The 27,936-nt window shown below is 40.1% G+C and overlaps 2 protein-coding genes and 1 long non-coding RNA gene across 4 annotated transcripts in view; 2 read left to right on the plus strand and 1 right to left on the minus strand.

The window, feature by feature from the left end:
- LOC145437919 (uncharacterized) overlaps positions 1-3,447 on the plus strand; it is a 154,542-nt gene extending 151,095 nt beyond the window's left edge. The window contains exon 2 of the long non-coding RNA XR_013914784.1: positions 3,257-3,447. This is a non-coding gene — a long non-coding RNA (uncharacterized LOC145437919). The remainder of the gene's footprint in view (positions 1-3,256) is intronic.
- Positions 1,299-3,447, plus strand: LOC145437893 (uncharacterized). Of its 2 annotated transcripts, none has more exons than XM_080315276.1 (2): positions 1,299-1,743; positions 1,864-3,447. In XM_080315276.1, the coding sequence occupies exons 1-2, from the start codon at positions 1,542-1,544 to the stop codon at positions 3,057-3,059; spliced, it is 1,398 nt and encodes a 465-aa protein (XP_080171402.1). In that variant the 5' UTR covers positions 1,299-1,541; the 3' UTR covers positions 3,060-3,447. The 2 variants fall into 2 exon arrangements, with proteins under 2 accessions (XP_080171402.1, XP_080171403.1); XM_080315277.1 differs by having other exon boundaries at positions 1,299-1,474.
- LOC145437889 (uncharacterized) lies at positions 3,445-5,769 on the minus strand. Its single transcript, XM_080315273.1, has 5 exons — positions 5,531-5,769; positions 5,119-5,440; positions 4,621-4,837; positions 4,267-4,532; positions 3,445-4,193 (listed from the first exon to the last, which is right to left on the minus strand). The coding sequence occupies exons 1-5, from the start codon at positions 5,752-5,754 to the stop codon at positions 3,522-3,524; spliced, it is 1,701 nt and encodes a 566-aa protein (XP_080171399.1). The 5' UTR covers positions 5,755-5,769; the 3' UTR covers positions 3,445-3,521.
- Between the last annotated feature and the right edge of the window lie 22,167 nt (positions 5,770-27,936).

Consider the following 27,936-nt stretch of genomic DNA (forward strand, 5'->3'; position numbering starts at 1 on the left):
CGCAGATTCGTTTCTCTAACAAGGCTTTGCCAGTGACATTAATCGCGAAATGCAGCAATACAGCCTAAACACCGATATAATGAGAAAACAATTGTCGCGACAAAAGCTACTCAAAACGGTGTCAGACTCAAAACCCATTCGTGGCGATTCTGATTAGAATACACGCTTTCTCATTTGCCATCATCCCATCATCCGTATTACTTGTTAGCTACTGGATACATTCGGATTCCGAAATTGTCACACAAAGTCATTTTTCAGTGTTTCTTTCATTATTAACGTGCACTAGGCCATGCCATGCCAATGTCAAATATTTATGCATCACAAGATTCTGGGTGGCACAAAATTCTGATTTTATTTGATTCGTTTGATCAACGATGCACTTGATTGCTGGATGTGCTCTTATCGAGAACAACAATATCGAATATTAAACTATTAGGCATTAGGTAGACAGCGGATTTCTATTGATAAGATCACGGCATGCGCCCAGAAGTGGGATTAATTTTAGCCCAGGGGTGGCGAACCTGCGGCCGTAGAAGCAAATTTGTGCGGCTATCAACACGTAAATTAATTAGTATGTGTTGGCGGCCGTCTACATGCAAATTGAATTTGCGAATTGATCAATGTACTCCCGAAATGCTTCGCGAACGTAAATCGGGAAATCCACCAATGTCGCCCAAATCGCTGTTTTAATCTGCAAACAATTGCCGGGATGCGAGTGGGTCAACGCGAAGCAAGTAACCGCAATAGACAATTACTGATTGGCAGCGCGATTTCGCGCTTGTAATCATCATTATTGTCTGCTTGAAATATTCGAGAGTTGTCGTGTGTTACTTGCAAGGCCAATGCGTATTGTATATCGTTACTCAACACGGCGAATTGCGCGTGAATAACATTGATGCAACTGCGGATTATCAGTGACGTGAATTCTGATTTTTGTTCGATGCATTCCGTCGGTAGCGCAGGCCGCAGTTACGCTTTCGAATGATTGTACCGTTTCAAGATTCCATTTAATAATCGACTGCATGGCAGATATTAAAACGTCACGCGAATGGTTTAACTCTGCACGTAGGCTTCGCGGCATGTGGTAAAGTGCGTTTTCGTGCGGCGACGATGACGTCATCGATATGTAACAATTATGACGTCACAAGACTTCGCCACCTCGTAAAAAAATAAAAGTCGGCGCCTATGAGTATACATACAAATATTCCGGAGATCCTTAACTTCGATATAGGTATCGCATCAGTTAGTCAATGGGGCTGTTCCACTTCATTTTGAACACGCGGTGGCGACAAAGGTAACTCGACCCTAATCTGTTTTGTTGCTCTATGCTTTACTATGGGAATGGACTAAACACGGACCCAATTTCGTCTTTTGGCGTGCAACGAGGATGGTGTTGGTATCCATACCAATATAAATCATTCATATGGATATCAAATAGCTTTTAGCCGACGAAAATGATGCGTTGGCTACAAAGGTAACTCGACCCAAAACATTCAGTCTAGCAGCTTAAACTGTACGTTATAGTGCTCGAAAGTCATATTATGCCGTGTTGTTGTGTGCCTCATTGTGTGAGACGTGGCGGTCATTTAATCCCAAAAGATTCATCAGTTCGTGAAAAATGGATTATTGCTATTAAAAGGATAGATCCTGTTAACAAACAAAAGCTTTGGACCCCTGGTCCTGGGGCAGTTGTTTGCAGGGCTCATTTCACCCAACAGGATTATCACATATCACCAGCTACAGGTAAGGGAACTTCGATCAGTTCGCTACATAAGCGTTATTATTCCTGTCAAACATATGTAATTTACATTTGCTGACCGAAGTTCCTACTATATATATAATAATTATCTATTTGAATTACAGGTAATCTGATGAGGCTTAATAAAGATGCAGTCCCGTCAGTCTTTGATTTCAAGAAAGCAAGACCTTGCAGAAGACGCCTAACAAAATATTACAAAGAGCCGTCGACACCTAAATCTGTTACAAAAGATCCACCTGTCACGGGTACTGTTTTCCTGCATGTGCACGATATACAACGTGAGGAGACTGTTGAATCGGTAGTACCGATAACGGTAACTCCTAACAATACTGAGAAGAGCTACGAATCTAGCAATTCTGCCATTCCTGAACAATACATAGCTCATAGCAATACGCAACCAACATTAAATCCGCTCCAGATGTATCATTCGAACGATGAAGCCATGAAATATTATACTTCTTTCGACAATTACAGCCACTTCAAATTCTTTTTTAACACTCTTGGCCCGTCCGCCTACGAATTGAATTACAGCTGTTGGACATTAAATCCAGAGGAACATCTGTTTTTAGCCTTGATGAAGCTGAGGCAAGCTAAAGAGGATTTTGAACTGTCCATTATGTTTGGAATATCAAAGCAGACTGCGGGAAGAATATTTAAAACATGGCTGAATTTTTTGTATTACCAATTAAAAGACTTGGAAGTTTGGCCTAGTTGTGAGACAGTGAAGCAAACAATGCCACTTGACTTCAAGAAAAAGTTTCCTACAACTAGAGTTATCCTGGATGCAACTGAAATTCCTATACAAAAACCAACTGATCTTTTGGCGCAAAGTGCAACATTTTCTTCTTATAAAAATCGTAATACCTTGAAGACTATCATTGGCTGCTCACCATCCGGACTCGTATCCTATGTATCCGATACATATGGAGGCAGAGCAACAGACCGTCAGATTATGGAGAGGTCTGAATTGTTATCAAACCCTGATATGCTTCACCCTGGGGATAGCATAATGGCTGACCGCGGCATAATGGTGCAAGACTTGTTTGCTACGAAGGGAGTGTTTGTCAATACGCCTCACCTCATGAAATCAAGGAGTCAACTTGATCCGAAAGAAGTGATTCAGGACAGACGAGTGGCATCAAAGCGTGTCCATATTGAACGTATTATTGGCCTCGCTAAAACGTTCAAAATTCTCAAGAAGGAACTTGATATATCAAGGATACCTGACACTCATAAGATCATTTTCGTGTGTTTCATGATATGCAATTTTCGCAACAGCATTGTCGACCAATATGCTTAGACACTAGTATCAGTTCAATAACATTTACATCATTTCAAAACACCGCAAATCAAGAGGTCACCACCAGGTTAACCGTTCAAAAGATTCGGTGGCCTAATCATATAAGATATGCGTAAACTATAATAAGTTCATTTATCAGTTCCATTGCCTTCACTGCCCAAAAATTTTCAATGACTTCTTCATCTCGGAATCAAAAGCATTTAAGTACCACACCCAACTGTTTGTGCATGCCCCCTCTTCACATCGCCTAAGCCCGGATGGGTGTCCAATTTCAAAGGCTGCTTCAAAGTCATGTCAAAACCTTCCTGTCTTTTTCCATTGTATCGCAGTCTTGTCGTGCTTTGAATTGATGAAAATTCAATAACAAAATACAATGGAACAGAACTGGTTTACTGTATATTTATTTGTCAACAATCAATGATGGAGAACCTAGAAAACGTATAGGTATATTCGAACATTCGTTCAGTTCAATTCTGGTGCATTTTTGGCAACAAAAGGGCGATAACAGAAATAATAAAACCATTGCAGTTTTGGTAACAATTCACTGAGCCAGAACTCCTCATCAAATAGAGCTAGGATAATGAGTATTTCCGCATCTCCATCACAAGGACAATACACCAGGAAATAGCATCCTTTACGTGCGCTAAGAGCCATTTGACCCTGAATTTGACAGTAATATGGATGGTTTTTATTGATTTGAATTCCACCACCCTCGCCATACACCACGAAACGGAAATTAGGTCCAGGTTTAGGGGATTCTCCTCGTCCAGTATATGGGCATTTGACTTCTACTGTAAATTCAGACCCTACTAGACCATCAGGGGTTGCACCAAGGTAGGGAAAGCTGGGGTGAACATGAAGCCCCGACTTCACAACAGTCAATCCAGTTTTCTTTTGAAATAGTTTCAAGGCCATTGGTTCATATGTTTTACCATGTACCACTGACGGTACATTTAATTCCCTACTTATAAACATTGCGCTGCAAATAGAATCCCATCTGTTCTTGCTCTGAGCACGGTAGATTGATCCGAAATGGCTTGCCGTCACCCGCCACTTGCGTTCCAAGTGCCATAGCACACACTTAGATTGTTCTTTAGTTTTTCTTTCTAACGCTTTGCACTTTTCAGAGGTGATCTAAACAGTTGAACAATGTCAACAAAAAGACAAGCTTTGACCTCACTCTCTCCCCTAGACAAAATCTACTTACCTCACATCCTCTGTCCACCCAATACTCTGTGAAACATGAATATTGACAGTAGTCGTGCTCCATAGTAGCTACTGCCAAGTTGGCCTTCGTATACAGCTTCCTTAGCGGTATGTCCTTGGCTTCGTTATAGCAGAATTTAAACACCGAGTTTCTCACATAAGAGTCATAATCGAAACCGCCAGTCTTCCGGTATTTCAACGGTCTGGGGTCTTCATCATCAGACGTACTAGCAGCGGTGCGCAGGTCTTTTGATTTCAATGGTGATCCTGAAATTAGAAATTAGAGTGTGGGAATTTACCGAAAATATCAACCATGGTTGTGCCATTCATCATGAAATCAAGAAATATGGCATACCCGAATAAGATTTGGTTGGGTGATGGAACGTCTGCAGAACATCAGTGCAGCTTTTCCCAACTTTAAGATGGCCATAACTCTGACTTTCACTGAGTGTGAACAGAAGGCAGGCAATATGTTTGCATGTTCCGTGATCACCACCTCCAGCAGGGCACTCGCATGTTGTATTGAGGGTTTCACCCGAAGATTTTAATTTCAGTTTAACATAGTATAACACCTAAAAAAGATTTTTATGAATTATTGAAAATTTTCAAATACACGCACAACTGTTCTAGACTGCAAGACTGATGCATTACAGGTTACAATATATACACAAATCTGTTTGTAACTAGATAAGATAATAAAAGGCATTTCTTTTGCTGAAAACGTCTTCTCAACTAGAGTGAACACTGCATAGCAAGTGAAACTTTCCCTTATGCTCTCCCAGTCGCATATACAGCTTTTTAATTAGTGATCAACAAAGTCAAGATTGGCCTAACTTCAATTGAAATCACAAACCTTTTTCTTCATAGAAGCTGCTACAATTCCAGAAAAATAATAAAACTCTCCCTTCTTCAATACACTGCATGTTCTAAGTTTGCCAGCTTCATACATTAACCACCCTTTATTCAATGCTTTAGTGTCTGCACTTTTCTTTCTATCCAGCACCAGGCGATAAGTAAAGTATCCCTCAATCAAAGGATGTGGTATACTGGGAATCGCTTTTACAGATTCCGAGTTCAACTCTGAAAATCCTTCCCCTGGCCATAATACTGAAACATTCGGAGGGACAAGAACTGGTACTGCTGATGCGCGCAAATTCAAGTCATATGCTCGGAGCCTGTAATGCAGATATAATTGGTTCATGTAAGAGCTTAAAATGTACCACGAAATGTAGTACGGTGGGGTAACTCAACATATCATACGATACCTCTGCAGAAGATCGGATTTTTTCCCACTGACTTTAGCATGTCTTTTCCCAAGTTCTACTTGCAACTCAGCTACAGTCATCGTTGAATAGTCCTTCGAATATTGCGTTATCGTTTTATAATCCGCCATCCTCCTCAAAAATGCACTTCGCAGTGATAACTTAACTTCCATATACAAGTATAATCCGTAAGCATCCTGTAGTCCAGCATGAACACAATAACACATTTGGGTCGAGTTATATTTGTAGCCAACGCATCATTTTCGTCGGCTAACAGCTATTTAATATCCATATGAATGATTTATATTGATATGGATACCAACACCATCCTCGTTGCACGCCAAAAGACGAAATTGGGTCCGTGTTTAGTCCATTCCCATAGTAAAGCATAGAGCAGTGCTTTTCAACCTTTTTAAGCTTCGTTCGCACTTTTTTTGTAAAATAAATTTCATTCGCACAAACTAACCGAATATTGATATGCAAAAAGAAGACGAAAATACAACATTTATTTGCTCAGATGTGCAACAAATTGGCTACTATGTATCTTAAGCTACCAAGTGTCTCATGAAAAATGCTACTATTTTCGTTCATTTTGATTTCAGCTATTTCACTAAAACCCTTCTCCAAGTTAACTAGTGCTTGGATGGTCTGGTCTTAAAGCAGGGGTCACCAACACGCGGCCCGCGGGTCGCATGAGGCCCGCGATGTCATATTTTGCGGCCCGGGATCTGTTTTCAGAAGAACGCCCAGTACTTAAATTCATTTCTGTTTAAAAATACTGTCGACGTTGTTCAAAATATGCTATTCCCCCTTTAGAAACGCGAAACGCCCTCCTAAAACGTGAAACCCCATCCTTTTGAAATGGCCCTTCAGACCCTAATACTCGGTTGCAATTCAATAAGTCGTATTATCAGTGTTGCGCACGGCCAAATAACGAAAGGCGTGATACCAATTAGCGAGATTCGTCATTGTGCATTGCACTGCAAATGTAACGTGACACGAGCGACACGGTCTCCCGCTGAGATAATTGCGAAATTACGTCATTTATTGCCGCGCGCTCGGCAAGCGTTGCTAGCCTGATCTATCGCGTCTCCAACAGGCCTAGTTCCGCTGGCTTGAATAATCACATCTGCAATTGGCCGTATGTGCACGATATCATCGCTTGTCTACACAATCGCATCTGCATTGACTTGGTGCGCACGATATCATCGCTGGCCTGCACAATCGCATCTGCAATAGGCCTAGTATACGAAAGATATAGCTAGCCTAACTACCAAGTCTTGGGACTACCATACTTTGGCCGGGGCTACGTAAGACGCATTGGTCAGCGCGCGTATTTTATTGTTTGATGCCGTGATAAGCGCGGGTATTCAATTGTTCACAACAGATCAGGCAGTCGCTAATTAACATCTCTTTCGGACTCGTCGACAAGCTTATCATACACGTATAATCGTCAACACGATGATGTTGTATAATCGTTATTTACGCATGTTCTTAACCCTAATGAATTGATGCTATATACCAGGGCCATAACTGCCGCACCCCAAACCCAATTTATGCAATATTTTCAATAATATTTCGCGCTAGGCGCAATTTCAAGTCGCCAAATATCTTGATTATTGGGTGCTCTTCCCCCAAGAGAAAATACGCAAGATTTATAGAAATGGACATATTGGCGTAGGCCATTACCGCGGCACGAAGCACAAAGACATATAACGTTTTAGGCCATGAATCATGCGACTCCAAGAAGTGTGCCAGAACGATCGCAGCGAGACAAACACACAAGACAAATACCATCCTTCAGGAAAAAATTATATGCCATTGAAGAAATACCAATCCGAAACCGTGTGATCTTTCAGTCTAGTACGTTTGAGCGATTCTATATTTTTGATATAGCAGACAGGAGGTCACGAAATAACATCATGTAACAAAGTCATACCAACGGGTCCGTCCGCCCGAAGATGTTCGATCATTATTTACGGACTGTACAGTTTCAAAGACACCTCACTCAGCTCTACCGGTAAAACTCATTACGTGAGCAGAGAGGACAAGAAATTGATAGCAATATATATGCAATTCCCGATCTTATTGACCGATTTTATCATGAATTATCGAAAATTTTCGCGCTTAGCGCTAGCTCACTGAAGTTCAGTTTATCGCCATATGGGGGCCCAGGAACAACGTTTGGGGGGGACTGACGAAGTGCTGTTACGGCCCTGTATATTACTAAATTCGGTAAAAATCACACCCGCCCCTTTATTTCAACCACCCTCCCCCTTTTTTCGGCTGGCTTCGCCGAACAGACAGATAGTCCTGACAGTGTGTACCCAAATTATACCCTTTGCAGTATATACTTTAATAACCCCTGAAAGGGTAAAATTTGCGTTACTGTAACTTGCAAATGGCAGTCTGTAATGATAGTATTTACTATACTGTCCTCGTGCCTAGCACTAATCGAACAGGTATTACGCAAGTATTGATGATTGTTTAGCGAAAGTAAGCAGAAAGTGAATTTAACGTCATTTTCCCAGCCTCCGACGGGCTGCTATATGTCTGGTCTGTCACTACACCAGCTTCCAAACCAGGGTTTTGGTTACGTAATAATTATAGTGCGAAAATATCAATTCACTACGGCTTGTGAGAGCTACGACTAGTGGTACGTCCTAAGTTAAACAAGTTTTTACAATTGCGTCGCAACAACTAAGGTTACACTGCGCTTGAATTTCGTATTATGTTTATTTGAAAAGCAATTATTATTCACGATTTTCATTCGCACTCATCCGGGATTTTCATTCGCATCGTTCGCACCACCTTCGTCATTCGCACTCATCCGGGATTTTCATTCGCACCGTTCGCACCATGTTCATCATTCGCACTGCAAATTTTTTCATTCGCACAAGTGCGAACCGTCACACAGGTTGAAAAGCACTGGCATAGAGCAACAAAACAGATTAGGGTCGAGTTGCCTTTGTCGCCACCGCGTGTTCAAAATGAAGTGGAACAGCCCCATTGTCACATCATAATGGAACATACAAACAGTCGTCACCAAAACAGCTGTAGTAGTTGCTATGTTTCGCTACGGGCTGCAGCTATGTAAAATGTTTCGTTATATTCGGTATTTCCGCGCTTACGAGACCAGACTGGAGATCGAGTGACCGTATTAGTTGTCGTGAATCGGTGAAGGAAGCCTCTTTCGAGATTGATATCTGGATGGTGAGTTACATCTCGTATCGGTACTATAGTAGTAAAGAAGGTAATCTTAGCGTTGGCGGCCACACCTCAAAATTCAATATAACCGGTATTATCCGAAAGCTATTGTTATACTGATTCCGAATATATAATTTTTATCTGGTTCTGGGCACTGGAACCCCCCAAAAAACGTCCTCAAAGATGAAAATTCCCATTGTTTTAGACAATCGAAAATCTTCTAAACAATGCGCGATCGAGTGCGCGAGCCCATTGTGTCGCCACAAATAGTCCACTCGGACTTATGAAGTGTTCCCAGCGATACTTGGCATAATCCACACCGCTGCGCAAGCTGTTGATCGCGTCGGCATTTAAATTTACGGGTTTTCCTTACAGTGCATTCATCTACGGACGGAGTAGAACAGTGGAAGAGTATTTCGCCGGCAATCCCACAGTCGTCGAGCATGTCCACTGTCCAGTGTCTCAATTCAAGTTAAAATAGAAGCCGATTTCACTGAAGGTTTTTCGCCTTACAGTGCATTCATCATTACTGAAGTTATTTCGCCTTACAGTGCATTCATCTACGGACGGAGTAGAACAGTGGAAGAGTATTTCGCCAGCAATCCCACAGTCGTCGAGCATGTCCAGTGTCTCAATTCAAGTTAAAATACAAGCCGATTTTACTGAAGTTATTTCGCCTGTTCTCAGTTCCGGGACAGTTACTACTATTGCCAGCTGTTTTCCTGGGGTGAAAATCCAAGTAGCTACGACTAGCGATCATGACCAACTGCCCGTTTTCGCATCGCAACTGTTTTATACTCAAGGTGTTCAGATACAAGGCGTATGTTTAAACTACTTCCATTTCTAAACTATACTCGAAATGAATGGTTTATTTGAATTATTCCACGCCAGAATAATCAACAATTATTCACGATTTTCATTCGCACTTGATCCGGATTTTCATTCGCACTACTCGCACCACCTTCCTCATTCGCACAAGTGCGCAGGTTGAAAAGCACTATCTTAAACTATTCAATATATCTAAAATGGCTGTAGCTGACATCCTGCAACAATACAATGTAAAAATAACTGAAAATACGGTACTATTGTTATTGTTATGTACACCGAAACAGATCAGGCAAAATAAAATAGATGTCATTCTGGAAGTGTTTGAAGGAAGCCTGTCAGCTATCGCCTCCATCTGGGCTACTACTCTTGAGTATACTTAACCGGGCGATAACTTATCACTCTTTTTGAGCAACCGTCGCAGCGGTTCCATCGCTGTCGCCAAGTCTCTGTTGAAGATCTCATCGTCGAATTTGCATGGCGAGATCAAGCTTACAATTTCAGCACAGTATTGTTGGAACTATTGTCCAGTTTGTTGCCTGCATTCCTCAAACTTATGTCGTCTGGTCCAAACGTTCTCAGCGACGTCGGCGATACTATTAACAGCTTTCAATGTCTCCTCAAGAATTTCCCGATTGTCGATCGGAAGTTCCAATCGCAACGCTTCTATCTTCAAGAATGTGTTGGGTTGTCTGTAGAAACGATTTCCACCAAATTTGGTTCAATTCCAACCAGTGGAAGCGGAGTTATAGTATTTACGGTGGCCAATTCTTTAGGACCGCATAACCATAAACCAACATGTCCCCAGATTTATCAGAACACGTGCGTCACGCGATGTGAAAACTCACCCTTAGCTGATGCTGATCGATCAAAGGCCATTAATTCTGCCATCGGCAAACATCTGTTGGATAATCCGATTTGTGCGAATAATTATCGAGACGACCGATTTCGAATCGTAGGGCGAGGCAGTGGTTGGAATTAAACCAAATTTGGTGAACATCGTTTCTATAGATAACTCAACACTTTCATGTGGTGAACAGATATTTTTAAATTTGCTCATTATTTTTTTTATTTTATTTAAATAGAATGCGATTGAGTTGTTGGCCTCCGTATAACTTGCTTATGGGGTGATATCGGTAGCTTGCAAGTACAGAATCCCGTTTACACTCTGCTAAATACCAATGTAGGAAGAGTCAGACGCTGAATGCATTGTCCGGCCTCGCCAATACCGTTTAGGCGTAATCCCTTCCAAGTATTCGTCGAAATTGATGACAAAGCGAGGGAAGACGGGTTTTCATAAGAGGGCTATCCGAGGTTCCGTCACGACCGCAGACGCTACAGGGCCAAATGAGGTAGCGCTGAATTCGTCTCAGAACCACGCGTTCATCGATATCCGATAAAATCGTATCGGACTTTTGACGGACTCGGAATCGGCCTCTAAAATATAGTGTATAGGAAAGTTTGCAGTTTTCGCCGTTCTCTCGAACACGTGAAGTTGCAATCTTTGCAGATTCCGCGTAGAGTAAGCGATCCAATCGGCATACGACTGTGCCGGTAGCAAATTTTCGGGGCCATTTCTTTTATTTCTATGACACTACTTGTGTTGCGTGATTGAGGAATAGTCAGGGTGTTTATTATCGATACTAGAGACGTGACGCTGCCGATTACGCCAAACACGGTCTATAGTTACCGTTTTGCTCAAAACAGATTCGGTGTCACAAACATAAAAGAAATTGCCCCGGAAATTTGCTACAGGCACAGTCGTATGCCGACTGGATCGCTACTCTACGCGGAATCTGCAAAGATTGCAACTTCATGTGTCCGAGAGAACGGTGGAAACTTGCCTATACACTATATTTTGGAGGCCGATTCTGAGTCCGACAAAAGTCCGATACGATTGTATTGGATATCGATGAACGCGTGGTTTTGAGACGAATTCAGCGCTACCTCATTTGGCCCTGTAGCGTCTGCGGTCGTTCCGTTGCGTTTCCTGTACAGATCCGATTCCTGGTACTCAGTGTCGCAGCTCTACTGAACAGAATTATATGTAGCAAGTTGGAATTTTAAACGTACCGGTAGTGACGATACATTGAATTCACATACATTGTTGTATCACCAGTACCGATACCAATATCCAAGACATAGTAGCTCAATGGCTCCAATGGAAATACTGTTGACAGGTCCAGCATCAGCTATAATTATTAACTACGGTAAATTGAAAATAAAAATCGATTCGATTGTCGTTATATAAGTATTATGATTACCAAAGAACGTCGCGACCTGTTTAAGTGTAAAGGGTATCCTACCACTGACTATGCAGAGTTATCTTATAAGCCTATCACCCTGTCATTATCACTGAGCTATATAAATATTATTTGTTATGTTATGTTATGGTAGGAAGGTAAACATATTCTCTATTCTACTTCAGGCTTGGTCAAAGATCGCAAATTTGTGGCTCTTGAAGAATGAAATTATCGATTTCCCCTCACGAGAAAACAAGTGTAACATACAAACAGCAAAGGGTTGAAACATAATGAAGCAATGGTATCTGAGGTGAGCAATGAACATTTGATGAAAGCCTTCGATTCCCATAAATTGGGGCCACTAAATGTTAATGATAATATGACACGGGCGAAAATATGAAGATGCTATATTGCTATCACTATGAATATGAGAGACTTCACTAGGAACAGGCTTGCCTTATTGAACATATTTTGCAGTGGCCCCCTCAGACTATCTGCCAAGAGTATTTGACCCATCAACCAGACTACTTCTTTTGAAACTACTTGAGTTCTGTTCATATATTTATTTTCATTTGAAGCAGTTTGACAGGGATTTGACATAGCCACTGCTATATACTTGTCATTGAGTAGAAATTTACATCTATTGCTTGAGTAGCAATGCGCACTACTGTGGTCAACTCGGTGTGCAACAGTGCACGGATTAGCTTGGTCTTCAATGTTTTTACCAATATCAAGAGGCAAGCATACCCTTGCCAAACTTTATTAAACTGTCCGTTTGATCAATATAAACAAATCCTAATATATGCACTTCTTGACTCATGATATGACATACACACGATCTGTGCATATGCACAAATCTGCTTTTTGTTAGATTCAAGGACTGATTGCTATTAGTGGCAGACTCTTACTCTGTGGATGTGAAATAAAATATGTTGTTGGTGAGTAGTATACTATGCGTAGGAGAGTTGCAAAATTGTATTTTAACTCGCTTATTTACAAGCATAAACCAAGTCAAGGTACAACATCAGTACACATTTCGGATGTCTTGGGCGTTTCGAATCCAATCCAAATTGTCAACTAAACGTTTATGCCTCATGGGTATTGTTTCAATTTTAGGATGCTGCTATATAAGCTAATATAAGGGAATTTCAACCAAATCGACGTCGCATTTAACGGTAGAAGCGCATGCTGCGAAACAGTAAAGGATCGTCATCAAACAACTCATATTCCAAGGTAATCAATATGATCCAGCTAATTTGCTAATTTGGATGCATAAGACAAGTCAACGTTTTCTAATCAAGATACACTCAGACATATATCTGTGGCGGGGTTGTAACCAAGTCACGAGGCCCCGAGTCGGAAGTCAATCTCACTTATATACTTTTGACTCGAGTCAGGTCGAGTCATTTTCCTTCGACCACCGAGTCAAGTCAGAGTCCAAGTCAGCGAACAGAGGGTTCGAGTCCGAGTCTTGGTATTATGACTCGAGTCCGAGTCCAAGTCATTGTGTTGACTGATCAGTTTCCAGTTGAAATCTTGTTAAATTCACTTTTTATAACTCTGTTTGGTGATGTCGAATGGTTCGCATCAGAGGTGGTCAGTAACGAAGTACTTCTACTTTTTTGAAGTATTCAAGTAGTTTTCCTCTACTTCTAGTACTTACTCAAGTAGAACTAACTTATACTATTTCTACCTCTACCAAGTCACGAGGCTCCGAGTCGGAAGTCAATCTCACTTATATACTTTTGACTCGAGTCAGGTCGAGTCATTTTCCTTCGACCACCGACTAAAGTCCGAGTCCAAATCAGCGAACAGAGGGTCGAGTCCGAGTCATGGTATCATGACTCGAGTCCGAGTGCAAGTCATTGTGTTGACTGATCAGTTTCGAGTTGAAATCTTGTTAAATCCACTTTTTATAACTCTGTTTGGTGATATGGAATGGTTCGCATTTATAAATATACTTATATTCCTCACTGGTCGAATTTTTAAGTACCAGTACCAACAGGCGTAATCCAAATAGTGTGGTTACTTTACTATTCTCCGAAATTTCAATGAAATTCAGGTCTTGGCCGTCTGAATCTTGAGTCATATGACTTGGTTCGAGTCATGCGCAATGACTCGAGTCGAGTCATTTCCATATTTTAAGAAAATGACTCGAGTCAAGTCGAGTCATGCTTCAAGTCAGTACAACCCTGATCTGTGGTCACTTTGAATCCAATCTGAAAGTCAATATTGCCTAAAGAGGAAACGTTTCAAACATGTTTTGAATCAATATTAAATTCATATCAAAGTCCATGCATCTCTTTGACTGATTTTCTCTAAATTTTAGAGACCGCATGCAGCAAGAGCAAGATTATATCACAGGAATTAACAAAGTTCAGGAGTATGCTACGAAAACTAAAAGACTTGTTATCAAGCCAGCAGGTATTACAACTTTGTTAACGACACCTGATGTCAACTTTCGTAGTCTCATATATGAGTTAAACCAGGGGTCACCAACACGCGGCCCGCAACGTCATATTTTGCGGCCCGCGACCTGATTTGAAATTTCGGAAGAACGCTTAGTAAAGCATTTTGAAATGCTGAATAGATTTTAGTATAGACATATTATTGTTGTTGTTATTCAAAATAAGCTATTCTCTTGTGCCCAATGTCATTATTCCTCTCTAGCTGTTACTGCTTCGGCGATTGTAATATCATTCCACGGAGGAAGAATTTGCTGATATGAATTGGCATATTGCCTTGACTTGCAATGGCCCACCACTGCCCAGACCGGGACGCTTAGAAAACGACGTTGGACTTCCCAAAAGACCAAGCTTAACGAGGAGATAGTTTTCCAGCAAGTACAGTGACTAGCTAACCACAATATCGATACTTTAGTCCAGCGGTGGCGAATCTTCGGCAGTAGAAGGAAAATTATGCGGCCGTCGACACTTATTTTGAATAGAATGTGTTGGTGGCCGTCAATATGCAAATTGAATTTACGAATTGACTAACTATTAAGAGGCTTGCATTATTCTTGAAATTTACTTCGCTCTACGCGCGGATCAGTACGAGTAGATTTTCGATATTTATATAGTAGTGTCCGTTCTAATCTGGTCCCCACAGTAGAGATGTGAACTGCAGGGGAAAATGATGCGCACCATAATTCAATACCAATTTGTAATCGTGTTCTCCTCACCACAAAGAAAATTTGTTTAGGTAGGCAAATATTTGGGCGAATCTAATATCTTCCCACTATACCAAAACTGCTGATTAGATGTCGAGAAATAACAACCTGCAACAAAACGTACTAAAAACAATTTGTCAACCCAAAGATGCAGCACAGCATTAATAACTTCCCTAAATTTTCGTGGACACCCCCTGCATCTACTCTACCTGTGAATTCAATCACATGGACTGAGAAACGATAAATATTTGATGGTAATATGTGTAAATTTACTAATAATAATGACGTAATTCACTCAAGAACATAAAAGCTTTTTCGCGCTTCGCGCGACTGGAATACGAGTCCCGGTGCTTATTCATAACATGACCAATCACGATTTGTCTGTTGCCCATGTTAGCGTTGTACTGACGTAGAGTTATCAAAACGTGTCCGTTTAACAGCGTTGCCTATTTTAATTTCAATTTATAATCGACTGCAACTAGATGCAACAGTTCCCAATACAAGTCAAAATTACGTCAAGTGGAAGTAGAATAGGAAATGTCGGAAGAATAGTCAGTATGGTAAGTAGTTTTTCGGAAGTTTTTACTTTGAAAATTGCGATATGAATATTCGCGACTAATATAAAATTACTAATGGCAAATGAAACTACTAACAGGAAGAATCCTTAAAAATTTATTCAGTTATTCCTGGTACAGGTGGTATTGCGGCTTGGCAACTAGATATTCTAGTTGTCTAATTATACTAATTGGAGCTAATCTAATTTGTGAAATGTTTCTATGCTCTAATTCTAAATCTAATCGAATTTATGAAATCTTTCCATGGCCTAATTTTAATTCTAATATAATGTCTGGTTTTTCTGAAAAGGCTACAGGAGAACTGTATAGTGAGAAATGAGCCAAGCTTGCTACTTGATCAAATTGTTAGGCTACCTAATTGAAGCTTGCACACTAAATTTGGTTTGATTCCAACCAGCAGCCGCATTGCTACAGGAGAAGAAAGTTTTTGAAATTTATTATTTAAAAATGAGTCAAAATTTTATGTTCACCCATGAAATTGTTAGGGTGTCTACAAACGATGCCCACCAAATTTGCCTCAAGTCAAACCAGCCGAAGCGGAGTTTTTGATGTCGAAAAATTCGGATTTAACTTAGGAGTTTAGAATCCAATCCAAATTGTCAACTAAACGTTTATACATCAGGGTTATTTTTTCAATTTCAGAATGCTTTTATATAAAATCATGTCAGGGCATTCCTACCAAGTCGACGTCGCAATGAACCGTAAAACCGTATGCTGCGAAACAGTGATGGATCGTTATCAAACAGCACATATTGCAAGGTAATCATTAGTATCCAGCTAATTTGCTAATTTCCATGTATAAGACAAGTCAAGGTTTTCTAATCAGACCTGTATCTCTGGTCGCTTTGAATCCATTCTGAAAGTCAATATTGCCCAACCAGGAAACGTTTCGTGTTTTGGATTAATACCAAGTAGTCAAATTTAAATCAAGTCCATGCATCTCTTTCTCCGAATTTCCAGATTAGCAGGACACGTCATGGGCTGCTAGATTACGATATGAAAGTTCATTGCTATAATGCGAAACGGTAGTTTCAAATCTTATTGTGGGTCATATTTAATGTGATGAAATATTTGTGGTGTGAGCGGAATCAACCAATCCGGTACCTAAATAATATTCATTGATACTTTCATGAAAACATATTTCTCACTCCATATAACTACTGTTTGGGAAGCGCAACAGAATTTCTGGGCTTTGCTTGACTTTTATGAATATTAAATGTTGATACTATATATAAACAGCCCCGAAATTCCTTAGGCTAATTTTCGTATTGGGGGATTAAACTATTTCTACTTGACAAACTGAAAATAGCGGAGAGTAAGTAAGTAGATCACAAAACATTGTAGAAGTAGAAGTAGAGAAAATCTGATCTACTTGAGTAAGTAACAGAAGTAGAGTAAAACTACTTTGGTACTTCTAAAAAGTAGAAGTACTTTGTTACTGACCACCTCTGGTGAAAATATATATACTTCGTAACAACTTCTATTTTTGTGGTCTTCCGTTAAATTATCAATCTTCCAGTTTATGCATGTTAGCATATGTGCCTGTTAATTGGGTTGTGAATATGCATTTTTATTTCAGGATGATGCCACAAGTTCTTGCTGAAAGTAGTGACTCAACCTTCGCCGTTCAAGAGTGTTTTGCGAAAACCAGGAGGTGGCGCCTTCCCAATATTACATGCGGAACGTTCTTCTAGCAGCATTTTCAGTGGATTTCTTTTCTCCGTCGCTGGGGTCTCTGTTTTGGTTATTTCACGAAATATGTTTCCATTTTATGTTATTATGGTTAAATTTATATCGAATATATGCAATCAAGACTGTTTATTTGCAATAGTCGGTCATTTGGAAGAAGATACAGGATTTCAAGTAGGCTGTCTATAAGGAAAATACACCCTTATCAATTCTAATGGTTGGGGTGGAATGTCCGATGTATACACCGAGGAATGGGGTGAATTCCGGTCATATACACCCGCAGGGTTACGTAAGTTCTGTTTTCGTGTAGGCCTACCACCTTTTGGGGTGTGTATACCCACTCTTTACGCTAAGAGTGTATGTCATCATGGGGCCTCGCATTTTAGAATAGCATCAAGACGAACTTACGATCTCGTATCACTGACGGAAGTCTCAAATTTTGTATCAAGCTTAACCCCAACAATTATCAACAAGCAGACTACAAATCCATCGGGAATACCATGCAAAACCGCCAAAAAACGCAGTGGCTGTAAAAAGCCAGTAAAAAGTAGATTGATACCTTTGCTGCGGTCTACGTCTGTTGGAAATCTAAATGTTAATTGTCTTAAACTTCGAAAAATATCATATCATTTTCGATGCACTGCAATTTGAACTTGCAAATTATCTATGTAACTTAATTTTAGCATACTCATTAGTGTACTCGAATAAGGCAACCACATTGAAGATACGGTGCAAATGATGAATCCCATCTAGTAATTTCAAATTTGTGCTACCATGACGTCACGATTTTTAAAATGTGACGTAAGAGTTGATTGACATGTATGGCTCTTTGGGAGTTGAAGTGGAAAATATAGGATCAATATCGCTCTTCGGACGAAAAAGGTTCCCGACGACTGATATAAAACTATAACAGAATTCAATTTCAATAAAACAGGAGGTTTGGTTGAGGCAACAACAGATAACAGAAATATACATTTTGCCATTAAATTACTTTACTATACTAGTTTATGGCAACGTAAGCTGTAAGCAATTCATTGCAAATATTTACCAAATACTTACCGGCATAGGTGCTTCTGAAGAAGCAAAATACCGACGGACTGACGGTTTCACGGGCACGGTGGTATAGATAGATAATCTGGCGACCAAAGCGCAAAATTTGATTAAACCGGTTTCAAACGAAAGCTACTGTCGCACTAGAATCCCCGTCGCTGTGCTCAGGACGTATTTACAATAAAAATTCCAGAGAAAAACCCGATCCGGAACCAATCCAATGTAGGGAATGAAAAGATCGAGGAAGCCCGAAAAAGAAAGATATAGCTCGAAAACTGATATTACGCCAATGGAGATGCCAGATTGAGATAGCGTTACTGGTCGCTTAGACATCCTTGTATTTGTTCGCTGCATATATCTTGTCTCTGGATCGGGTAAAAATGATAGAACCAGCGACAATGCCACGCTCAGAACTTGTATTCCTTTAATTCTTGTTATACGTCAACCTTGCCTACCACATTTGCTAGCGGCACTCATGAGAAGTCCAATTAGCACACTAGTGTGCCGCGACACACCGTTTTATGGCCACTGCACTAGCTTATACCACATGCCACTGTTTGGTAGGTGCCTTATTTATTGAATTATATTGTCTTTCCAGGAACTGGTATCCAGGTGAACCAAACAACGGTAAAGACGAGGATTGCGTCGCGATTCAATTTGGTCAATCTGGGCAATGGAACGATAATTCATGCTCTAATCTCAGAAAATTCATTTGTGAAAAAGGTAGAGCCGATATACCCTTATTCAAAATTATAGTTCTGAGTGAACGATGGGATTATTAGTTCGTGGTAGAGCGAGGAATTCCATATCGATTGAAATTCAATATCCAAATATGTATGCAGAATCCACAAACACGTTTCGCAAAAATCGAAAACGGGGATACAGTCAGAAACCTAAATTCCAATAGAATCTTTTTCAATTAAGATCTGACGCACGCTTACTTTCGCCGACCCGTCGCTGATTTGCTTCTAAGTTGTTATTGATCAGTTCCAGTCGAAGGCAAATCTAACGCCGATTTGACTTCGGCTATGATATGAACTAGGACAGGGCCAGCCAGCCCGTGGCATATGCCCGAGAAGGTTTTCAGTGGCCCGCGAGGTAATTTTTGAAGTTAGTAATATTATCAAAAATGGATTACCCAGATTGTGAACTTTCAGGACCAACCAAAAATTTGCTTAATCTGGCCGCTACACTTGGGATGTGACAACTCAAATGACACTTGCGACGCGTTGGCAGATTCATGGGCCAGTCACATTTTGGTAGATTCTCGAACATTACAATAAAGAAGAATATTCTGCGGTAGATTCATCCGAAGTATAAATTTCCTTCACGCTTTTCGCGACATGATGTCACTCGATTTCTTGCACCTGAAAATAAAAGAACGCCAAATGTACCAGATTGAGTCTAACTATATTCGCAATTACGAGAGAAGGTATATCGTCCGACTTGCGACTTTACGTTTGTTTTCGCAGAAAGACCGTCGACGATTAAACCTATAGTAACAAAATGATTGACGCATGTTGGCCTGAGCTTTCGATATTGATATGTCCAGGCGCCGAATAGTCCAATCCTTGCGAACTTAGCCCAGTGATATACAGCATACCCGCAATATACTCAAGCACCAATATTATTGACCTTTGAAGTTTGAAAAATTTTCACGATTGTCGCGGCTCGTGGCCCGCGTGCTGGTTCGTCAATTGCATGTGGCCCTTTGGCCAAAAAGGTTGGCCACCCCTGAACTAGGACAATACCGGCAACCCGGATTAAGCTAGACAGCTCAAAATCTCTGATTACGGATCAATATTAGGTAAATTCTAAAATATTCTACCTGTAATCGTGGCATGTCCGCTGGCTGCAATATTATAGGGCGACATTTATATCGATGTTATGATGCCTTTTTCTCTCGCATGGTGTCTATATAATCTAATATTTTAAAAAATAATGCCCAGCACAAAAACAATATTATTAAAATATTCGAAAATGTAATATTTTTTTGTGCGAAGAGTGAATAATACAATAGTAAATTACATTTTCAAGATGACTTAGGAATGCCAGTCTGAAAGGCCCCGTCATATAAGGCCTTCGTGGAAATTATATATTGAATATCCCTATTATAGATGCTGCGACCCCGGGCCTCATAAAAATATCTAGGAAATTGGCCCGCGAGCACATTTGAGTTTCAGACTCCTGGTCTAAATAGTGCGGTTAATTGCCTTTAGTCAAATGGCGAGAATGAGGTAACGTAATCTCAGGTAGCCATTCTATTTGGTTATGTCAACACAGGGTTGTAACCAAGTCACATGGTTCCGAGTCACGAGTCAATCATACTTTTGTGGTTTTGACTCGAGTCGAGTCGAGTCATTTTCAATTCATCACAGACTCGAGTCCGAGTCCAAGTCACCGTTTAAAGGGTCAAGTCCGAGTCATGGTGTTATGACTCGAGTCGAGTCCAAGTCACAGTATTGAAGTCATGTTCAACTCATGTTTTCAATCCTGCTTGGGTGATATCGAATTCCTTGTTTGCGAAACATGCTCATTTTGTCCCCATCATAGTCTTGGCACGTGTTTATTTACGCAGATAACGGACAGGTCCTGGCCTCATTTACCGATGGTAAATATAACTTTACTAATCTTAGAACTTAAAATCAAATATCTCTCTTGTCAGTCTGATACATCACCAATACAAGCATTCAGTTTATATTATGAGCACATCGACGATAGCTCACGAATATCTGATAGAGAACCAACGATTTCACGTCTACATACTATCTGATAGAGAACCAACAAATTCACGTCAAGATACTAGTTGATAGAGAATCAATAGATGCATGTTTATGTAGAGGTATCTACAACAGGCCAGCATGCTGTAAAAGCGTGCATGCAACTATGTGCATTGTGCAGTGACAACGGAACAGATACCTTTTGATTATACTAAAGGTTTTCCCAATTGCATTACAGACTACATCGCAGTTACAGCATTGGATAAAGAATTGTACAATGGGGCTGTTCAAAAACATTTTTTTCAAATTTTCCGGCTACTTCTTAAAATTGCTAGATTGCCTAAAAAATCAAATTTGGCTCAATTCCAACCAGTAGAAAGCAATGCTATGAAAGAAAATTTTAGACTAATTACAAATAGAGATTTTAGAATTTTACCGGCTATCTCATGATATTGTTACATTGTGTAAAAATATGATTCATAGCAAATTTGACTCAATTCCAACTAGAAAAAGTGAAGTTATTAGAGTAGAATGTTTTGGATATGAAAAAATAGTCGGCTTACTACTATGTAATTATATTATATGAAAGAATTTCTCACTAAAATAATCCATTTATTTTCAAATCCAAAATATTCTCCTCTCACATCATTGATTCCACTTTTTTCAAATTAAGCCAGATTCAGTGTTCCTTTTATGCAACATAACAATTTTATCAAGTAACCACCCAGTAAAATAAAAAAGAAGTTATTTTAGAACAGCCATATTGTACAAACATCACACAACATTAGCCATTCATAATTATACTCACGTGCACAATGCACATACCTAACAAAACGTCAAATGGACGAGGGGCATTGTGTGTTTTCACAGACAGCAGATCAAATCAATGAGTTACACCTCAAAAATACAAATGTGGAAAGGAGAATCTCAGATATGTTAAAGCGGCATAGCCGTAGAATGAATCCACATCTACTGAATACACGTTCCACTAGTGCACTAGATGCAGGAATTGACAAGCATTTTTGAACCACACTGAAGAGTATTGAATACTCATTCTTTCTAGTCGCCCAAAAATGAAAAGAATCATCGCCTTCAAATCTACACATGTGCTTATCAGTCTCTTGACCATCTGGGTCATTTCATTGGCTCTAATTGAACTTTGCTTCAATTGTTTGCCTGTATAATTGAAAAGTCTTGAGTACTTTAATTGCGGAGGATCTATTACCTCTTCATCACTGGACGATTTTGTACAATGCATTATTGCTACTATGTATCATTTTCTGTTGTTTTTACGGTGGCATATCTGATATCAGACAAGTGCAACGAAAGCAGTGGTGCCAAATAGCGATGTCGGCAGAATTCGTCGGATGCGTTGATCTAGCCATTACGATTCGCAAATTTCTTCATCTTCAAGTCATATAAAATAAGCCGAGTCAATGACTTGGGTCGAGTCATGCGTAATGACTCGAGTACAAGTCGAGTCAATCCAAATATTGACTCGAGTCGAGTCGAGTCATTTTCCCATTTCAAGAAAATGACTCGAGTCAAGTCGAGTCATAAAAATATCGTGACTCGAGTCTGACTCGAGTCGAGTCATGACTCGAGTCATTACAACCCTGTGTCAACACCGCTTTAGGACACTATGCTTTCACTGATTAAATGACAGCGGCTTCGAGCCTGGCGTGAAGCGATGATACTTCAATGAATGGAGATCAGTGGTGATTGAACTATTTCTCTCCAACACACCCTTTTAAAAAATTGCCTAGTTCTGGCGTCCCCATATTTTAAGAACTGCAGTAAAAAACAATGGACAAGATGTCAAGGTCCGTTCGGTCTTTTCAAGTTTGAACTTTACTATTGGAAATATTTCGCACTTGAATCGCGCAAGAGGACCACTCGACTAATTAACGATATAATAATTGTACCCGTATGTGCTATATTGGGTATCAAATCATGATTGTTTTAACAACCGTCGGGTACGGGCTCATATACCATCTGGTTGGAGCCCGATATTCGAATCGCGAATTCACCTCTATGATTGGCAAAAAGAGCAAGTCAATTGTATTTTATTGCTTTGAGTGACTCGTAAATTAACTGAAAATGCGGAATGCGAGCTTACATTAAATTTAAGTACTGTACTCAGTTAGTAACTATAACATGAATGCATTCCAACCAAAGCAACCCATATTATATTACATTTATGTCTGTTTGTGGGTCACAACACTAAACAGTAATATCCTGTATATTACGTTGAAGAAATACTCCGACGATTTAATTATGTTGCTGTTAAATATAGTATTTAGTCAATCATTTTGGCGAAAAATCTTCGGAGCATCTTTAATGTACAAATGGCTCTCACTCTCAAGAATGGTAAAGTTTCTCTTCGATCACGACACCTTTTGCTCTGCTGGACACAATGCCTAGCTCGAAACAAATTGTGGAAAATAAGCCGAGCTAGCGTGACGGGAGTGTTTTAACGGGGATTTGGCAATTCAAAAGTACGCGCGATTCATTTTACCAGAATTATAAAAAACCACTGCATTCATGGTAAAACGTTGCACACACCGCCGGTATATGTTCGCGCGGAGCGCGACGAAAAAGTTTGGGATTTGATAGATGTTTTCGAATAGTAATTTGCAATGAGAACTCAGGTATGTGCAGAATTATTGATAATCTATACAATCATTAATCAAATTTCCCTACTTCACAGGGTTGTAATGACTCAAATATCGATATTTTTTCGGTGACTCAACTTGACTCTAGTTATTTTTACAAATATGCAAGATGACTCAAGTCGAGTCAATTTTTGTATGAACTCGATTTACACTCAAGTCATTGTGGATGACTCGAACCAAGTCATACGAGTTGAGACTAGGCCGGCGGAGACAGACATTTCATTGTAACTTCGGAGAGAGCAAAGTCACCACATTATGGCTATTTCGTCCATCAGTGCTGACACTTGGAAAATAGGCCTAGAAACTGTTAATACTTGGGAAAATCACCATATTATGTATGCGAGACATTATATATCACTCGAGAAGAGTTGAAAAAAAGTGGGTTTGGTTTGGTTTATTTCACACATACAACAGTGGTGTTTATCGCCTATTAAGGTCATGTACACCACGACAATGATATTATTAATGTTCAGGTTCTTTGCTTTTCGTATTCATTCCGGACGACTTTCACACTCGCGCGCTTCCAGCTTCAGTCTCTCTCTCTTTCATGCATCCGGACTTTTCTTTACTGCCGACTTTGTACTGGCGCGGCTCACCATCATACTGGGCTTTTTGAGACACTGCTACTGCAGTGAGGTTAGCGATGAGGAGCCCAGATAAACCTCCGACACATAGAAGTTGGTTCGAACCGGGATTCGAACCACAGTCATTGGTGTCGTGACGCTGGCGCTTAACCAACTGCGCCACTCGCTTCCCCCCCAAAAAAAAATATCACTCGAGAAGAGTTGAAAAAAAGTGGGTAGAACCGGATTGAACTGACAACTGAACAGTAAACATGATGACTTGGACTCAGACTCGAGTCAAAACACTGACTCGAACTCGACCCTCCACTAGTTAACTTGGACTCCGACTTGACTCGATGGCGAATTGAAAATGACTCGATTTGACTCGAGTCAAAACTATAAAAGTAATATTGACTTGTGACTTTGTTACAACACTGTTACTAAACAATCTTCTGCGACGCCACGTTTCTTTAGCGCCCTGACATCCAGCCTACCTGTGAAACCGATTTTACGCAAAAGCAGTTATTACTCTATATAGATTTTGAAGGTATTTCATAGCGGGAGTGATGACGAGATTTCGCATCTGGTATTCGGATTATGCGTTTTAACTCTGTGCGAAGTTTCAATGTTGTTACTCTACAGTTGGGGTAGTAATTTCGTCAGCAAAGTCGAGTATCTATAAGGGTGATGTCTCATCTAACCTTCGGCAAAATGTTGCGGTTGTGGCGCTGCCATTGACCAAAAGCACTAGAAGTAGTCAAGCGTTACCTAACAATAGGAAAACTGGGGTTTCCGCTTCATAGTCACATTCGACAGTATCATAACTAATATTCCCTTCATACTCGCGTTGTTCAACGACTTCGTTTTCAAATATATGTACGGGGATCGGTGACTTGAAGTCGCAATCGAGACGACTCTAAACATTGTACGATCATGCGAGGCACGTGATCGATTTTCTAAAGTGGGCTATTCAACTTGGTTCGGACATGCGCTGCAAACTTTTATAACTATGGAAACTCTTTCTGGTCGGGGAAGGCGAGTGAATCAGTGCCTCACTTGGCGCCAGGATGAGTGAAACAAATTTTTGAAAACCTCCTTTCCTTACTGATGTATATGGGAAGCATCTTCCATCCTCAACCACCTTCAATTGTGGATATCTACCATGAACCTTACCGCACTTCATTGATGCAGATTCAGTTGATGACTGTGATGCATATAAATCCCCGTGTTCCGATGTTGAGTTATGTCACAATACGATCGGTTCTTTTCGTTGCGATTGCATGGCTGGGTATACAGAATCTCTTCATGGCGTATGCGATGCTGGTAAGGATTATAATCATATACGTTGCTTGTACCTTTTTATCGTGCTTTTAACCAGCTCGGCTGTGATTTATTTTGATAAAAATTGATCGCATGGAAATATATTATATACACCTACCATGTATCCGCTTTCAGGAGGATTTGTCCTCTTTTTACAAAAAAAAGTTATGGTCCTCGGAGGACGCTGAAAATGCTCAAATGTCCTCTTTTTAGCATTTCGACTTAGTTGCTTCTACTTTCGAGAAGACTTTAGCCGAGATGTTGTATTTTTCCCAAAAATTACTATAGCCACGAAACATGCTGATTTGCTTGTTTTAAAATGAATTTCCCAACCAGCCCTATAGACTCTTCATTGTTATCTCAAACCCTTACGACGTTCTGTTTAGTGCAGATACGGTCAGTAACGAAGTACTTGAAGTGGATTTTGCGTACTCGCAGTGCTTATTAGGTAGTTAAGATTTTAGACTATCTCTACTTCTACTTGACAGTTTTCAGGTTTATAGGCAAAATAGGTGGGGAATGCCTACCTACTTACCTACTTGTGAACCAGCATAACTACTTCTACTTGAGTAGAAATTCCGGCTATACTTCTACTTCTACTTGAGTAGGGACGGTGACTAATTTGACCACCTCTGGTTTAGTGAAATGTAAAGATTCGCACTTTAATATTTCAGCATTTTGATCCAAAATTGCATTATGCATTAATGCATAATGCAAATGTTGAACGCATTTTTTCTTTGATACAGACACAGTGGTGCAAAGAAAGAGGCAACCTATTAGTTGGACCAGTTTCGGGCATATTGACGGTTGTAAATGATGTCAATGATATATTCGAGTAACAAATCTCACGATCTCCTTAGAAATAATTATGCAATTATTGGCAAAAGTTGATAGAGCTGCCAAGGGTTATACGTGGGCTGAATCTGAAATATAAATTAGTCCTGCTGTTTTAGAACCTTTTTCCAGCAACTACCAAGGAAATGGAAAACATCATCAACCTCAAACGTAACAATTATAGTTTCGTTATACTTGTCGACAAGAGTCATGTCATCTTTTTGCGGTTCTGTAAATATGATAGACCTGGTATTGATTTACTCACTCATTCCCGATGTTGACTTCAATATAATTGAAATTTGAAAATAACTGTACATTCTACCAAAAACTTGACTTATACTCGCGTTATGTATGTACCGAAAATAAAGTGTACTTCGTTACAGCAATATACTTCAGAAATCGATGTGTAGGCTTGTTGATCGATGTGTTTATCGCTCATTACCTTATTTTACCTAATGCTTGGGAGAAATATCGTGTTCTATAGGGGCATATGAAGTGTTTCATAATAATGACAGTAAAATGCCGAAGATAGAGGTGGGAGCTTGGACAATTTTGTACCTCGCTTGCGCCGGGAGGCGATATCATTCATTCACACATGCCAGTGAATGCTTTAGATGTCATATTTCGCGATTGAATAATATTGAGTAGCGTCCACCCTGATTTACAAAAAAACAACGCCCTTAAAAATGTAATAGATACCGAGGCAACTCATGGAGAATGAAAGGAGAACCGAAGCAGCGGCACACATCGCGCAGAAATTCAAGTCTTAGCACAGAGATGTCCGTGTCAAAATCTCACAAATCGGACCCAGAAAATACAGCTAATGCTGAAAAAACCGACACTCATAATGTGATCATGCAATACCTGCTAAGTTACAGCAAGCTCATGCATTGTCTCCTCATATATGGTCGGGATTATATGTTTATAATCAAATACACCTTTAGCGGGGATAGTATATCTCAAATCACGCACCATCACCAGGAGACTGAGTGTGCAGCAGCACACAATGGTCATGATGGACTGCGCAAGAAAATCAGGAAATCGAAGTTGTAATGGTCCGGAAATTCCAAGATATATTTCTTAATGGACCGCTTCTTTAACATCATGCACTTTTCATCCACTGTATACCGATCAGCTCACATTTTTTAAACTTTGTGCAGTTAAATGTCCGTCGGTTGCCGTGGAGTGTGACCAAGTCCTCTCAGAGCTTTGTAAGAGCGCAGCGGTTGAAGTCGAAAACATAACCTTCCCTTCAACATTGGCAGGATTTTCGAATACGTCACACACGAGCTGCAGTGAATACACAATTAACGGTGAGTTTACCAATCAGGTGATTTATTGGGATATGGTAACGCACAGAATGCTTGCGTGTAAATTACAATGTAGATCAGTGATTCCCAAGCGCGGCCCCGAGGGCCGCATGCGGCCCTCAGTTAGCCTTCTTGCGGCCCCAACAAAATATTAGGAAATCGATTTATGACAACAAATAAAATTAACATTTATAAAATACTCTTGCTAGACTTGGCCTCTGTAGTTTTT

The sequence above is a fragment of the Botryllus schlosseri genome, chromosome 4, assembly GCF_051294905.1.
Source record: "Botryllus schlosseri isolate E-star chromosome 4, Bs_hap1, whole genome shotgun sequence".
Classification (NCBI taxonomy): Eukaryota; Metazoa; Chordata; class Ascidiacea; order Stolidobranchia; family Styelidae; genus Botryllus; species Botryllus schlosseri.